Here is a 16463-nt window from a genome sequence, read left to right as displayed (position 1 = left end):
TCAGAGGGTAACGTGATTTTCCCAAGACGACAAAGTGTTTAGTCCATGTTCCGGGGCCTGTCCTGGATCATAATCCAGAGCTGTAACCAAGCGATCCTCGCTTATGTATTTTTTTTTACATATTAAAAAAAAATCTCCTTTTTTAAAAATAAAATAACCAAGCCTGCTTCTTTCTCCAGAGAAAATCCCCTGTCACAGGTGGGAGGCAGAAACAGACAAAATACCATGAAAAATGTGTAGAATTTTACAGACCAGTGTCTTACTGGCCAGAAACAACCGGTAGATGAGAATCCTCCCTTTAGGCCACACATGGGGAGCAAAAACGTCCCCCTCTTCTTATTCCTGAACATCCCCACGACATACAGCTTCCTTTTTGTATTTCATGATATTATGTCCTCACTTTCCAGGCTGTAAAATGTGGAGCGGGCTTCTGCCTCCTGGTCTGGACGAGGAGGACGTTGACCTGAGTTCAGAGGATGCTGGTGGTGCATCGGAGGACTCCAGCCGTTGTGCTGAGGAAGAGGAGGGAGATCTCCAGTCAGCAGCTCGGGCCTCGCATTCTCTGGCAGGTGGAGTCGCAGGCAGCACGGAAGCAACGGAGGCGAAAAGAGAAGGCGGCAACCCAGTGTGCCCTTCCGGAGTCTCCGCAGATATGTGGCGCGTTAGTATCCCCGCCGTCTGCGTGATGTTTACATCTCTTTTCATGAGCAGCGCTTCTCCCCCTTGTCTTTCAAATAAACCACAAAAGCATAACCAGAATCTGCATTGCCAGGTGGGCGAGGGGGAGCAGAACAGGCGACCCTGGGGAGCTCGAGGCCATACAGACTTTTATTGCTAAAGTGTGCAGCATTTCAGGGCGTGGCAGAGGAGAGTGGCCCGAGCTTCAGGGCTCATCATTCCTAGACCATCATATTGTGGAAGGGGCCGGCAACAGTTCAGTGCTGGTGGGACTGGGGCTAGCGAAGACAGTAATATAGCGAATGAGTGCAGATAAAGATCCAATTGGTTCATCCAGTCCGCCCAGCAATTTTATTTATTTATTTTATTTTTAGTTTAGTTAGGGATCATAGCAACTGCCGCTCCTTGCAGGCTACCCCTAAGCCTACATGTAAACTATACGTGTAGCAGAGAAGTTTTCCCATTTCTTCATTTCCTCTCTCAAGCCAGCAGGGATCCTCTGTTTGTCCCATGCCCTTTTGAAACAGTGCCATTTCAGGTGCCTTCTATTTCTCCTTTGCCACCTCTTAAAGGCAAGTGAGGTTGGAAGGAGGGAAGGTCACATTCTACAAAAGAGATTTAAAAATTTAAAAAAGGCAGGGAAAAAGTCAGACTTTAGTGGAGTGTTAAATGTGTTACTGCTCTGATTACCAGGATTATAAAATGAGTAGGTGGGCACTCCATGAAGTTAGAAAGTAGCACATTTAAAACAAATAGGAGAAAATTCTTTTTTATCCAATGCACAATTGAGCTCTGGAATTCATTGCCAGATGATATGGTTAAGGCATTTAGTGTAGCTGGGTTTAAAAAGGGCATGGATACGTTCATGGAGAGGTACATAAACTGATATTAACCAATAAGGAATAATAGCATGGGATCTGTTTAATGTTTGGGTACCTGCCAGGTACTTGTGACTTGGATTGGCCTCTGTTGGAAACAGGATGCTGGGCTTGATGGACCCTCGGTCTGACCCTGTAAGGCGCATCTTATGTTCTTATTACCGGTACAGTTTCAGTTCCAGTTGGCTTGTTTGTTTTTGATAGACCTCGCTGTTAGCCACGTCCGGTTTCTGGTCGTGGGCTGTAATCTGGTTACACACCTACAGCTGCTGCTTCAAATCTTAAAAAGTGTTGACTTAGATTTCCAGTAATGATTTCCGGTGAAATCTTCCACTACCTCACGAATGGAGTGGACCAGTGCGTGATTGCAGTGCCTCCGTTTTTCTTGGTGCTCTTCATTGATTCCCTTTTTCAGATATTTTTACAGAAGAATTCCTTGGTGCTGTAGAGCTGTGGTCCCCAACCCTGTCCTGGAGGCCCACCAGCCAGTCGGGTTTTCAGGATATCCACAATGAATATGCATGAGAGAAAATTTGCATGTTGTGGAGGTGTAGAGCGTTTCCTGCAGTATTTTGCCTTTGCTTTCAGCCTTGTGGGCGCGTAGGGCTTCCCCTGGCAGGTGTCCATGTTTGCAGATGAAACTGAAACATCCGTTTCCTCTTGTGTTTTACTTGGCAGAGTGGATGAAAAGAAAGTTGTGGTGATAGTGCAGTGCCCCCTAATCTCTCTCACACCCTGCAGCCTGAAGCCATCTCCCAACTGGTAGGAGATTTCTTTAGCAGCAAAAGTAAATTCAGTGCTTCGTCTGTGCGCTATAAATAGAGAAAAAAAAAACATAGGTTTTTGTTTTTTTCCAAGAATAATTTTTATTGCAATGGAGGCAGGACATTAAAACAGTCAAAAACGACAAAATGCAGAATACAAAAACCGCCACCCCCTTTTTCATATTCTGAGAGACATCCTTCAGTCTCCACTTTCTAAGTCACCCCCTCCCTTCCATACCATTCACACCCATACCACTTGACATAATTCAACAGCGTGGACTCCGTTTACATCCGGAATCGTGCCTAACGCTCCAGTCAATAGAATAACCCATGGCCAACAGATGGCGCTGTATTTCCAAGGGCAAATGATCCTAGAAATTCTTCCAAATGTCGACGTATCAGGTAGTAACAGAACATTTGGCAACTCTGGTGTCTCTCCGCTCTACCTGCGCTTTTCTTGCCACTGATCACAGGTAGGAGCGCCCTCAGGCACCCAGTACAGCAAGATGCATTGGCGTGCCAACGCCAGAGCTGGGTGCACACATTGAAATCTGGCATGCACTTGGCCGTTTCTGGAAACTTCCCCAAGAGAATTATTTTGCCGGTTTTCAACGGTGTCCACCCAGTGCATGTTTGGACCTTCTGCATCACCCTGTTCCCAAAAACTGTCCAGCTTTAGGGCAAGACCCAACGCGACGTCCCAACTTGCCAGGTTCCATGCTGCATTGGGTACGTATGGGGGATGAGGTGACTTTCATCTTACGCCTTTTTACATCATCCAGATACGCGTGGTGCGGTGTTGTGAATCTGATTTCCCTTAGGTTAGAGTCTTTGCAATACTGGTAAATCTCCTTGAAGCACAGCGGAAGGTCAGCGATAGAAAGTCTTTCACCTAATAAAGAAGTCCAAAACATGCTGAGCGAATGCACATGTTGTACTCGAAGACATAACTTGTGCCACCCTGAAATCAAATTCCCTTTCATTAACATATTTTGCACATCCAGCAGAAAAGAGGATTCTGAGGTGCAAGTTCCTTCAGACCAATCCAGCGAGGATAAAGTGTCTGGCCCGCAAGAATCAAAAAACCGAGAAGAAGGAATTTGGAGAGAGGCATTAAAGGCTGCAGAAGCAGAACTGCCCTCCATGTATAGATCAGCACTCCAGGAGGTCCATGCCAGGCAGAAAGTCCTTGTTGCCAGGAAGGGATATGAAAACTGATTGGTGCACAGGGCGTCCCCAAGCCCTACACAGCCAGCTCCACGCTAATACAACGGACTTCAACAATATGTCAGCGTTCACTATTTTCCATAACTGTCCTTAGAGTGAAGTAAATGCACAGGACTCCAGGGATGTATCCCACTGGCAAGCATTCCTTTCTCTCAGTACATTTACTTGCCTGAAATCCACTTGCTTAAGTAGCGCAGTTGACAGGCTGCATTGTAATATCTCAGATCTGGAAAATCTATTCCCCCTTGTTTTTTTCCGCATAATAATTTGAACAGCTAACACGAGCACCCCTCCCATTCCAAAGAAAAGTAATAAGTGCCGATCTCAGCCTCTTCAGGTCACGCGCCGAGCCGACGGGAAGCATCTGCGTTTTATATAACATTTTTGGGAGGATCACCAGTGCACATCTCCCCCAAAAGGAGAGTGGCAGTGGCCGCCAAGAGTGGAGCTGTGCGTGCACTTTAGAAAAGGCTTCCTAAAGGGAGGCAAGCTTCCGAGGAATCCACACCCCCAAATATTACATTTTCTGGTTAGGCCATGTGAAAGGAGAAGGGGTCCTGCAAACGTTTGGAATTGAGAACATATATCCACTGTCACTGCTATACGGACCTTCAAACAGTAAAATGGCATCAGCAAACATTTATTTATCACGTTTTATATACCGTCATTCCTTTTTTTGCCATCATAATGGTTTACAATTTTCGATGCAAAAAGTTAGTGCATGCATTATAGTATACATTACGATCAGAGGTACCGTTATCGTAGAAATGAGGGTAGTTATATATTTATGCATTTACATAGTTATACAGTTTCTAATGGTTTCTAAGGCCGATGAGGATAGGGTTCACAGGGTTCATCTGGAAGAATGGTAAGTTATTGGGTTCGCGTGGAAATTTCAGACCTATTAGTAAAAATTTGTAACTTATCATTAAAATCATCCATTGTACCTGAAGACTGGAGGATAGCAAATGTAACCCCAATATTTAAAAAGGGCTCCAGGGGCGATCCGGGAAACTACAGACCGGTTAGCCTGACTTCAGTGCCAGGAAAAATAGTGGAAAGTGTTCTAAACATCAAAATCACAGAACATATAGAAAGACAAGGTTTAATGGAACAAAGTCAGCATGGCTTTACCCAGGGCAAGTCTTGCCTCACAAATCTGCTTCAATTTTTTGAAGGAGTTAATAAACATGTGGATAAAGGTGAACCGGTAGATATAGTATACTTGGATTTTCAGAAGGCGTTTGACAAAGTTCCTCATGAGAGGCTTCTAGGAAAAGTAAAAAGTCATGGGATAGGTGGCGATGTCCTTTCGTGGATTGCAAACTGGCTAAAAGACAGGAAACAGAGAGTAGGATTAAATGGACAATTTTCTCAGTGGAAGGGAGTGGACAGTGGAGTGCCTCAGGGATCTGTATTGGGACCCTTACTGTTCAATATATTTATAAATGATCTGGAAAGAAATACGACGAGTGAGTCAAATTTGCAGATGACACAAAATTGTTCAGAGTAGTTAAATCACAAGCAGATTGTGATAAATTGCAGGAAGACCTTGTGAGACTGGAAAATTGGGCATCCAAATGGCAGATGAAATTTAATGTGGATAAGTGCAAGGTGATGCATATAGGGAAAAATAACCCATGCTATAATTACACGATGTTGGGTTCCATATTAGGTGCTACAACCCAAGAAAGAGATCTAGGTGTCATAGTGGATAACACATTGAAATCGTCGGTACAGTGTGCTGCGGCAGTCAAAAAAGCAAACAATGTTGGGAATTATTAGAAAGGGAATGGTGAATAAACGGAAAATGTCATAATGCCTCTGTATCGCTCCATGGTGAGACCGCACCTTGAATACTGTGTACAATTCTGGTCGCCGCATCTCAAAAAAGATATAATTGCGATGGAGAAGGTACAGAGAAGGGCTACCAAAATGATAAGGGGAATGGAACAGCTCCCCTGTGAGGAAAGACTAAAGAGGTTAGGACTTTTCAGCTTGGAGAAGAGACGACTGAGGGGGGATATGATAGAGGTCTTTAAGATCATGAGAGGTCTAGAACGGGTAGATGTGAATCGGTTATTTACTCTTTCGGATAGTAGAAAGACTAGGGGACACTCCATGAAGTTAGCATGTGGCACATTTAAAACTAATCGGAGAAAGTTCTTTTTTACTCAGTGCACAATTAAACTCTGGAATTTGTTGCCAGAGAATGTGGTCAGTGCAGTTAGTATAGCTGTGTTTAAAAAAGGATTGGATAAGTTCTTGGAGGAGAAGTCCATTACCTGCTATTAAGTTCACTTAGAGAATAGCCACTGCCATTAGCAATGGTTACATGGAATAGACTTAGTTTTTGGGTACTTGCCAGGTTCTTATGGCCTGGATTGGCCACTGTTGGAAACAGGATGCTGGGCTTGATGGACCCTTGGTCTGACCCAGTATGGCATTTTCTTATGTTCTTATGTTCTTATGGTTTATTTGGGGCTTATAAATTACAAAAGGCCAAGCACAATAATATACCGTCCCTCAGCGTCACGTATTTGGCGTTCCATATGGAACAGCAATTGTTTATGGACAAGTATAGCCACCCCTCTTTGCCTGCTAGAAAACGAGGAATACCATCACCATCCCACCCAGTCTTTTTTTTTTTTTTAAGCTTAATGTGTTCAGTGTCATTTACATGCGTCTCTTGAAGAAAAGCTATCTGAGATTTTAGATGCTTGAACATACTCGGGAGCTTACTGCGCTTTACTGGCGAGTGGATTCCATCGATATCGAGAGTTAATACATCAGCCCGCACAATATTTATTTATTTATTTATTTTTAATTTTTCTATACCGATGTTCCTGTATACAATACATATCGCACCGGTTTACAAGGAATTGAACTGTCGCCTCGGGGGCGTAATAAATTGTAACAAATTGACATAGAACTTTGAGGGAGAACATTCAAAAACCAAAATAACTGAGGTATGGTAAAAGAACTAGGTACAAAATCAGGGTATAACAGGTGCTACATAGTGCACCAACAGAAAGTGTTAGTACGGTGATATGGACACCCTCCGTCTCTTCATCAAGTTTTAGCTCTCAGGGAAGGCTTGGGTGAATAGCCAGGACTTTAGCTTCTTTTTGAAAGCTGCTAGGCAAGCTTCTTGGCGGAGGTCTGGCGGAAGCCTGTTCCAAAGGAGGAGACCAGCAGTGGACAAAGCTCGTTTCCTTAGTGAAGTTGTAGCCGGGTGGGTGTGAAGCAAGTTCTGGTGTGCACTTCTGATCGGTCTCTTTGAGGTGTGCTGCTGTAGTCGAAAAGATAGGTTGAGGGGAGAGATGTTGTGTAGAGCCTTATGAATCATCATGCTTGCTTTAAAGAGTATCCTGAATTTTATAGGCAGCCAGTGAAGGTTCTGGAGGATAGGGGAGATATGTTCCCTTTTTTTGGTGTTTGTGAGGATTCTAGCCGTCGCGTTCTGGACCATCTGAAGCGGTTTGATGGTGCTGGCAGGCAGGCCCAGCAGGAGAGAGTTGCAGTAATCCAGTTTTGGGAGGATGATAGATTGTAGAACCAGGCGGAAATCTCGGAAGTGTAGTAGAGGTTTTAGTTTTTTTTAATACCTGCATACCTCCAACTTAGCAAAAACTCATAAGTGTGATTAGTAACTTAGTTACCAGAACTTCGGTATATAAAACTGTTAAATAATAAAATATTCATCTGCCAATCCAGAGGACCTCCCGGCAGTGCCCCGGCAGACAGCCAAACTCAATATATCTATCCTCAGTGAAGTTCGTAGTGCATACAGTGTCCACAACACCCATACCAAAACCGCAATCATCCATCTCTCATACCCACACAAGCACATATTCAGCCCCCCACTCGTACCCCCATTCATACAATCCCCCTGACGTTCTCTCCCTAGCAGACTGCTCTAAGGAACCAACCACCCCATCTCCTTCCCCTGCTTTTAGGGGTTGTGTCCTCTGGCATTTCCCCTGAATACTCAGTTGAGCCTTACCAACATGATATTGATCCCTATTATAGGCTCATTAACATGATACCCATAACTGCAGAGAAGTAAACAAGTAATATTCATTCCAGTAAAACGTGAAACAATGAACCCAACAAAAGGTTTTCCACAGACTGCACCAAACAGCCATTACTAGACTTAATAATGGAGCAAATAATCCCCTCGTATTCTTTATATCTTGTAGTAGCTGCTGGATTGTCTAATTATATTACTCGTGCTATGTACTTCATTTTCGGACCTGGAACATTCATATGCCGTGTAAGAAACCATCCTTGTAGAACGTGTTTCTCAGTGCAGCAAATGAAAACTTTAAATGAACAGCAGTCGGGAATCGCTGTCTGACAGTAGAACAGAACTTCTATGCTTACTGCGCCAGTTGAGCAGGCCCAGAGAAAATGGCGAAGAAAACAAACCGGTAGCCGATCCAAGGTGGCTGTAGGCAATGAAAACGAGTGGATGGATTGGAGTAAACAAGAGTTTTATTCAAGCATGCCCGACTCTGGCCGAGTTTCGCTCAGAGAGCTGCCTCAGGGGCTAAAAACATATAAAAGACACACATACATATAAAATTGTGACCACATATAAAATGTATTTCTACCCTCTATAAATTATATTTAAAACAAATAATAAATGAACAGTTTGAAAAACATACTGTAATTCTAACAAAATATGTCCAGGTGTTAAATGTAATTTTTTTAAAAAACAGTGTCATAATAAAAATTAAATAAATAGAGTAAAATGAACAATGTTATATGACATGATACAATTGTACAAAATACTATATATATGTGTGTGTGTATTATTTTCAAAGGCAAACACTTGATGATGGAGATAGGATCTCAGCAGTGGTGTACGTATAAAACAACAATATTACTATGCAATCCAACATATAAAAAGTGAGAACTTGAAAAGGATGATAATAAAAAAATAAAAGAATAAATAATAAAAGTAAAGAATAGTAAATAAAAAATGAGAATAGTAATGATAATGACACTGTAAATATAATGTCTAGATGGTTTAGATACGATGAAATGGAATGGGTACCTTACAAGCCATTCCAACTTGATTGCACTTGTGAAGTTTTAAGCCAACTGATGTGGCTTGTAAGGTACCCATTCAAACTGTTCATTTATTTATTTGTTTTAAATATAATTTATAGAGGGTAGAAATACATTTTATATGTGGTCACAATTTTATATGTATGTGTGTCTTTTATATGTTTTTAGCCCCTGAGGCAGCTCTCTGAGCGAAACTCGGCCAGAGTCGGGCATGCTTGAATAAAACTCTTGTTTACTCCGATCCATCCACTCGTTTTCATTGCCAGAGAAAATGGCCACCAATTGCTGCCTGTGCATGCACTCCACCAGTGACTCAGAGCACACTAGCGATCACCCTCGGACGCTGGCAGGAAGGCTAGGAAGACCCCGGCTTTAGACTTTTTAAAAAAATAGAGCATTTTATTCCCATGGTGAACGCGAAGCTCAGCTGAAAATAGTGAGAAGCGAATGCCCCTGCGATATAACTCTGAGCAAGGCCCAGCCATTTCCTTACGATGAGAGGCCACATGTGCTGAAAAATCGCTAAAAGGAGAATCTTTTGATTGTTGAAATCGACACACATCTGCTGCCGATATGTGCGTAAAATTGATTTTGTGGGTCCTATTTAATATCCGTGCCATCACCGGTCGCAGCTTATCTTCTGCATCCTGAGGTGGGCCCAGACGAAGCACATGCTCACATCACAAATAGTCTCCAGGAAATGAAAGGCTGAAATGCTCCGGGAGTCATTGTTCCACAAATGTATAGAGCTCCTCTTCTCAGAGCGTTTCAGGGAACCCAGTTATTTTTAGATTATTTTGCTTGCTTCGATTCTCTTGGCCATCTATCTGCTCTAGCAGCGCAGTGTTCTTGTCTCTTAGGTCTACAGTGTGCCTTTCAGCATCCATTAAGTGGTTTTCTTGCAGTGAAATGCATTGCTCTGCGAGGTCTAGACACTTCAATTGCCCTTCAAGTTCGTCTTTTATATCCTCCACCGCCACTTAGATTTTAATCAGGTGTTCGTCCAGCGCCATGTGCACACTCTTAGTAATCTGTTGTAGGACCTCCTCAGACATACTGGCCAGTGTTTTTTCAATGCCATCGTTCCCCCCCGCCATTTGACCGCTGCTGCTTTCTGTCTCGGCCCACGCACATCCCTTTTGTGCTCATTCCTGCAGGGAATCACTGCGAGCAGCAACTCTCTGGCATCGAAATGGCAGATGAAATTTAATGTGGATAAGTGCAAGGTGTTGCATATAGGGAAAAATAACCTTTGCTGTAGTTACACAATGTTAGGTTCCATATTAGGTGCTACAACCCAAGAAAGAGTGGATAAACACATTGAAATTGTCGTTCAGTGTGCTGCGGCAGTCAAAAAAGCAAACAATGTTAGGAATTATTAGGAAGGGAATGGTTAATAACATGGAAAATGTCATAATGCCTCTGTATCGCTCCATGGTGAGACCGCACCTTGAATATTGTGTACAATTCTGGTCACCACATCTCAAAAAAGATATAATTGCGATGGAGAAGGTACAGAGAAGGGCAACCAAAATGATAAAGGGAAATGGAACAGCTCCCCTATGAGGAAAGGCTGAAGAGGTTAGGGCTGTTCAGCTTGGAGAAGAAACGGCTGAGGGGGGATATGATAGAGGTCTTTAAGATCATGAGACGTCTTGAACGAGTAGATGTGACTCGGTTATTTACTCTTTCAGATAGTAGAAAGACTAGGGGACACTCCATGAAGTTAGCATGGGGCACATTTAAAACTAATCGGAGAAAGTTCTATTTCACTCAATGCACAATTAAACTCTGGAATTTGCTGCCAGAGGATGTGGTTAGTGCAGTTAGTATAGCTGGGTTTAAAAAAGGATTGGATAAGTTCTTGGAGGAGAAGTCCATTACCTGCTATTAATTGAGTTGACTTAGAAATAGCCACTGCTATTACTACCAACAGTAGCATGGGATAGACTTAGTTTTTGGGTAATTGCCAGGTTCTTGTGGCCTGGATTGGCCACTTTTGGAAAGAGGATGCTGGGCTTGATGGACCCTTGGTCTGACCCAGTATGGCATGTTCTTATGGTATTGCAGTCGTTGATATTTGGCCATATCGTCTATTGTTAACAGTTTGTTAGTTGAGTTGCCTAAAAAATGAATTACTTTTACAACTGACACAGAATGCTGCAGCTCATTTGTTGATGGCTACTGCATAATCTCAGTATATTTCCTCAATATTGAGGGGACTTCATTGGCTACCTTTGCAATGGAGGATGCAATTTAAAATTTGCTACATGACAGTGATTCAAATTCATTGAAGTCTGATTTACAGAATTATGTGCCACAGCGTTCATTGCGATCACAAGGAGCAAGTTTATTATGTGTGACCTCCGTTAAATTGTTACAAGCTTATGGCTACCCAGGAAAGAACATTTTCTTATATAGGGTCCCACCTTGAGCAATGCACTCGCTGTTGATTTGCGTCAGGAAGCTGATATAAAAAATTTTTAGAAAAAAATTGAAAGCATTTTTAATGAGACATAGGCTAGGTGCAGGCTGCTGTTATTTTAGGTAATTGTATTGATTATATGTTTTATTGTATTATGGTTACATATAAACTTTAATGTGAACGTACGACTGTAATCCACCCTGTACATAATTTATGGAAAAGGCAGAATATAAAACATTTAAAAAAATAAAATCTGTTGGTACAATACCTGTGGACTAGAAATACACATGCTTATTTTTCTTCTTTCTCAACAGAAATTTCAGGAGTTACAGAAGAAGCATTTTGAAATAAAAACACAAGCAAATTATAGAGATCAAGGTCACAGAAGAAGACGCCGTAGAAAAGGTGCTTCATTTGTCTGAAAGAAACAGATGCATTTCCAAACAGTTGTACCATCCGGTGAATGTGATCACATATAGAATAATGTGCAGGAAAATGCGCACAGCTGGGCGGTTACACCATCTGAGGGTTAAGATTGCATGTAGCATGATACCAAGTAACGCGAGTAGGGAGGTTGTGATCTTGTGTACGGTAATAGCTGGTAATGTGAGTAGAGCCGAGCTGCTCTACCATCTGAGATTCTGATCATGTATTCAATAATAGCCGGATCAGTCCAGACTCCTGGGTTTATTCATGCCTGCCAGCAGATGGAGACAGAGAGAGTTTCACTGAAACTGCTTGGTAAGCCCTGTGATCATATATACGATAATAGCCAGTAATGTGAGCAGGACTGGGACTATTCCACTGTCTGGAGGATCCGATAAGTCAAAAACGTAACTGCCATTTGCTCTTTTTAAATTTCTTGCATTTTTTGTTTTGGGCATGGCAGCGTTTGCTTGTTCCTTTTGGGCTTTCAGCTCAGCTGGAATTTGCTGCAGTGGCGTGTCCTCTGCAGCTGTCCCCTACTTCTTAATCCCTCTCCTCCTCCAGCCCTCTGAGTGACTGCTCCTCTTGAACAAACCCTGACGGCTGTGAATGTTGCCCCCAATGGTGGCTGTAACCTTCCAGCTGGGAGTGGGGCAGGGGGTCCCTCCTTCAGATTCAGGAACTGTGGCCAGATCAGAGGAGGGGGCTGATCCCCCCCCCTGGTTGATGCCTAATATTGTGGCATGGCTTGGCCGGGGGGGGTGACCTCCGCAGTTAGGCGGTTCCCTCCTGGGAAGCTCACCCCTGCCTGCCTCCAGTTCTTGCTGACCTGGAACTGGTCCCGTGTGGGCTGTCTCTGGGCTTTTCAACCGGCCCCATGCTTTGGTTATTTTTGTATTTTGTTTCTTAGTTTTTCCGATGGCATTGGCATATGGGTGAAAAAACAAGTGGCTGTACCAAGGAGCACCCAGAAATTCAGCTGCCCCCAGAGTTGAAAAGATAAACATATCAGACAGGGAGAGTCAGGTCTGAGTCCTTCAGATTCCTCTCCCAGTGTGCAGGAAAAGTGAGAGAGCCGGGGCTCAGCTCCCAGGCCTGCAGCCTTTTAAATTACTTTTCTCCTTTTCAATTTGTATCTTTTTTTTTTTTTTTTTTCCTTCCAGATAAATTGAAGAGAAACAAAACGGAAGAGTCAGAAAGGTGATGAAAATACAGATAAGTAGATACAGTATGTGGAAAGTATTCTAGGCTCTGTCCTTTTTAGCCTCTTCAATAGAACAGAGAGGCTCACGGAGATGGTAAAATGTCTGTGCTTAGAGCTTTTTTCCAGCGATGCTGCTTGTGACTTTGGGCAGGTCCCTTCCCCATCCATTGCATTCGATTGTAAGCCCCCTCGGGCAGGGAAATATCTGCAGTACCTGAATGCAAAGGCGAGTTAATTGCATTAAAATCCACTTGATGAGTTTGGATTGGCCAGGCCTGGTTGCGTCCTGCTTTTTGTGGAGCTTGGTCCCTTGGTGGTGATGGGGAGAGTATCTCACTCTTCTGCTTTTCAGAGTTGGTAATTGATACGTGGGGCATCGCACGCTGCAGTCGCTGTCTCCGAGGCCTGTTCCGTCCAGGAATTGCTGCTTCGGGCCGCTACAGTTTTAGCCAGCGTGGGGCTTCTTACTGCAGGTTTTGGAGAAGTCTGTACATCTTTCCTCCATGAAATATGATTCCGAGTCTTTTGGACAGAACAGATGTAATCGCGATGAGAAGACTTTGATTTTGGAGGCTGTTGCAATTTGCAGTGGCAGAATATCTATCTACCTCTTGCTTTGGTCCACTTGCATCTGGATGCGACATCGGACCTTTTTGCAAACTTAGTCTTGGTTGACAAGCTGCTGCTAAAAAAAGAGAAGTTATTCAAATTAACTTTTGGAATTGTTAGAATAGAAAAACAAATCCAGGATTAAATGATATAATTTTACATATTAGTGCAGAGATAGACTATAGAATCTCATGAACTGAGGCGTCCCCTGCTCGTTGTACTTTTCTAAAGAGTAAACAACTGATTAACGTTTACTCGTTCCATTCCATTCACTGTGATAGAGGTCTATAAAATAATGAGTGGGGTGGAACGAGTAAATGTTAATCAGTTGTTTACTCTTTAGAAAAGTACAAAGACCAGGGGGGGGACACACAGCGAAGTTGCTAAGTAATTCATTTAAAACTAATAAGAGAAATTATTTTTTTACTCAACACATAATTAAGCTCTGGAATTTGTTGCCAGAGGATGTGATGAAAGCTATTAGTGTAGCTGCGTTTAAAAAAAAAAAGGTTTGGACAAGTTCCTGGAGGAAAAGTCCATTAACCATTATTAAGGTAGAGTTGCAGGAATCCAATGCTTATCCCTAGGATAAGCAGCTTGGAATCTCTCTACGCCCTGGGATCCTGCCAGGTACTTGTGACCTGGATTGGCCACTGTTGGAAAGAGGATATTGGGCTTGATGGGCCTTTGGTCTGACCCAGTATGGGAAGTCTTATGTTCTTATAACATGTCAGTCAAGACAATTTGGGAATGTTTACTAAATGGTTTGCAGTTGAGTCTAAAGATTTCAATGCTTGACCCATATGCTGTCCATCTCTTTGTGCTTTAAATGGTACCGCTTCATAGCCATGTTCCAGTTCGAGCTTTAAGCTCTGTATCCCTTTGATAAAAGATTTGACTAGATGGGACCAGGATGCAATCTTTCTCATGCACTACTCCCATGCTCTGGAATTCTCTGACTAGGGAGATGGGGTTTGCAGATAATGATCTGCTTATGAAACTTTTATTTAAAAACCTGTTTTTTAAAGGATGCTTTTGATTTCTAGTATTTTACCCTTTTTCCTGGTTTGAGTTAATGTTTAGAATAACTCCTTGTTCATGATAGTATTTATATTGAATTTACTACTATTTTGTTTTTGACTGTCTTTTAGTGTTTTTTATCTTTAGAGATCATTTTTATAGTTATTTCTTTCTATGTTTAAGCAATTTTAGATCGTATCTGTGTTTTGTTTACCATCCTGAAAGGTGGTTTTATAAACGAGGGAATTATCTGTCTCAGAACCATCCCTCTCCTCTGTTTCCAGATGGGTAAAAGCATTCTTTCCGCGTTGATATCACGTGGCAAAAGAGTGTGCCTCCAGAAATCTACAGCCAGTCCCAGACGCTTGGCAGGGAACCTGTCACCTTAGGCCCAAGGCTTGTGAAAGGGTCACCTCAGACTGGCTTATTGCACAAGATCCTTTTTTGGTTAGAATGGCTTAGGGGGAGAGGAGGTGAGAGCCAGAGGCGGCTGGGCCCAGGAGCTGAGTGCACCAGCCATGTCTGCCAGAAGCTCCTGTTGATGCTGAGGAGAAGGAAAGGGCGCTCAGATCCTTAAAAGGAAAGTACTCCAGCTTTCTATTGCTTTGATTATTGCAGTGCTTTTGCCGACCTGGACCCTGAGTTATAGCCTTGAGGCGTGATTGTATGTTTGTAGCACTAACGGTTTGTTGCGCTTCCAGTGACCACGGACGCTGGAGTTAAATGCCTAACTAGATTTGCTTCATTATGCCCAGTCAGCGACCTGACCACGTCCCACGTCTGTTGCAGCCCAGGGGCACGGCGCGACGCGTAGTCTCCTTCAGTAAGAGCAGAAATGTTGTAAAAGTGTTTGCATGGAGCCCCGAGCGGTCTCAGGTTGTGAATTCTGTGCCAGCTCCCAGCAGGAAGAGATGGGCGAGAACTGGGCATCCGCAGATGGGATGCGTCGGCAGGACACTGATTTTAGGTCCCCAGCAGAGGAGGCCCCCAGGTCAATAGCTGCTGAATTTCTTCTCTGGCCATGCTCTGTGCTAATGGAGATTTTGATTGATTTCTGTTTGTTTTTCTAGCCAACAGGTACCAAAAGGGAACCCCTTGGATGAGCTGCAGCAGTTCTTTGGTATAAATGATAAATTTCAACCACCTGTGAGCAGCAAGAAAGATCAAAAGGTGATTCTAGTGCTGCGTTCATGTTTTTGTGTTGTAAAACCATTCTCGGGACAAACGAATGCTGCTGCTGATGTTGGTATAATGGCAAAGACAAATGAATGGTTTTTATATCCCGCAGCTGGTTTTCCTATTATTGCGGTCATTTTTGCGCTTTTATTAGATTTTTGGCGCGTAAGGAGTTAAAACGTTGATTGGGCCTCACTGGAATGAAAGTCTGAAATATGGCGCTCCGTTTGTGTGTCTGTCTTGAGTTTGTCCAGTTTTCTCTTTTTTTAAAAACGTCCAAAATTTACTATAAAATGGTGTCGTAAAGAAAGAAGCACTGCGCAACACAGAAACTGAAAACGTGTTCCCCAAACTCACGATTTGCGTTTGGCTCCTGTGTGAACCTTCTGGAAGTGACAGGAGCTTGGGCCTTTTAGAGCGTGTGGCACGCATTCTTTTGAAGGCTTCCAAAATGTGCTCATATTTCTTGTACCAGGCTCGATCATATTTATTTATTTATTAAGATTCTGCCCCGATCCAGTTGCAGATTTGTTACAGGAATTTTCATGGCGTTCTGTAGAGGGTCCCATGCTAAATGCATTCTCTAAAAAGACTTGTGTGGTGGTAGGAATAAAAGAATAAGTTATTGCTATTATTCGCGAGAGGAACAGAATGCCAGCATGGGAAGGTGCTTAGAGCAGTTGGGTATCTAGAAGTATAAGAGAGGCATTTTCCTCCTCTAGAGAAACTCAAGGGCAAAGGGTCATTAATGAAAGACTGGATGGAGGGGAGGGCAGCTCAGAGGAACGGTGAAGGTGGTAAGTGCCTGGAGTAACCCAAGGGGACCACAACCGATTCCTGCTTAGGAAAGATGCAGAGGAGGAGAGGGAGCAGTATCTGTGGTGGTGCAAGCAAGATGTGTTTATCTGCCGGCCACTCCAGCTTCACTCTCCGTAGCAGGGAGTCGTGGCCCTTTCTGGCTTTCCTTTTGGCGTATTGAT

General features: G+C 43.2%; 1 protein-coding gene across 2 annotated transcripts in view; it reads left to right on the top strand.

Annotated features, from left to right (window-relative positions):
• The window catches only part of FAM204A (family with sequence similarity 204 member A), a 76395-nt gene that overhangs the window by 8614 nt on the left and 51318 nt on the right, over nt 1-16463 (top strand). For both annotated transcript variants that reach the window (XR_003857942.1, XM_029610497.1), the window contains exons 2-5: nt 408-661; nt 11363-11453; nt 12638-12674; nt 15378-15477. Coding sequence is in view for 1 of the 2 variants with exons in the window: in XM_029610497.1 (XP_029466357.1) it covers nt 416-661; nt 11363-11453; nt 12638-12674; nt 15378-15477 (474 nt within the window). In the remaining variant the exon portion in view is untranslated. The remainder of the gene's footprint in view (nt 1-407; nt 662-11362; nt 11454-12637; nt 12675-15377; nt 15478-16463) is intronic.

This window comes from Rhinatrema bivittatum, chromosome 7 (genome assembly GCF_901001135.1).
Source record: "Rhinatrema bivittatum chromosome 7, aRhiBiv1.1, whole genome shotgun sequence".
In the NCBI taxonomy this organism is placed as follows: Eukaryota; Metazoa; Chordata; class Amphibia; order Gymnophiona; family Rhinatrematidae; genus Rhinatrema; species Rhinatrema bivittatum.
The sequence above is the reverse complement of the archived record's forward strand: the minus strand, read 5'-3'. Positions and strand labels throughout refer to the sequence as shown.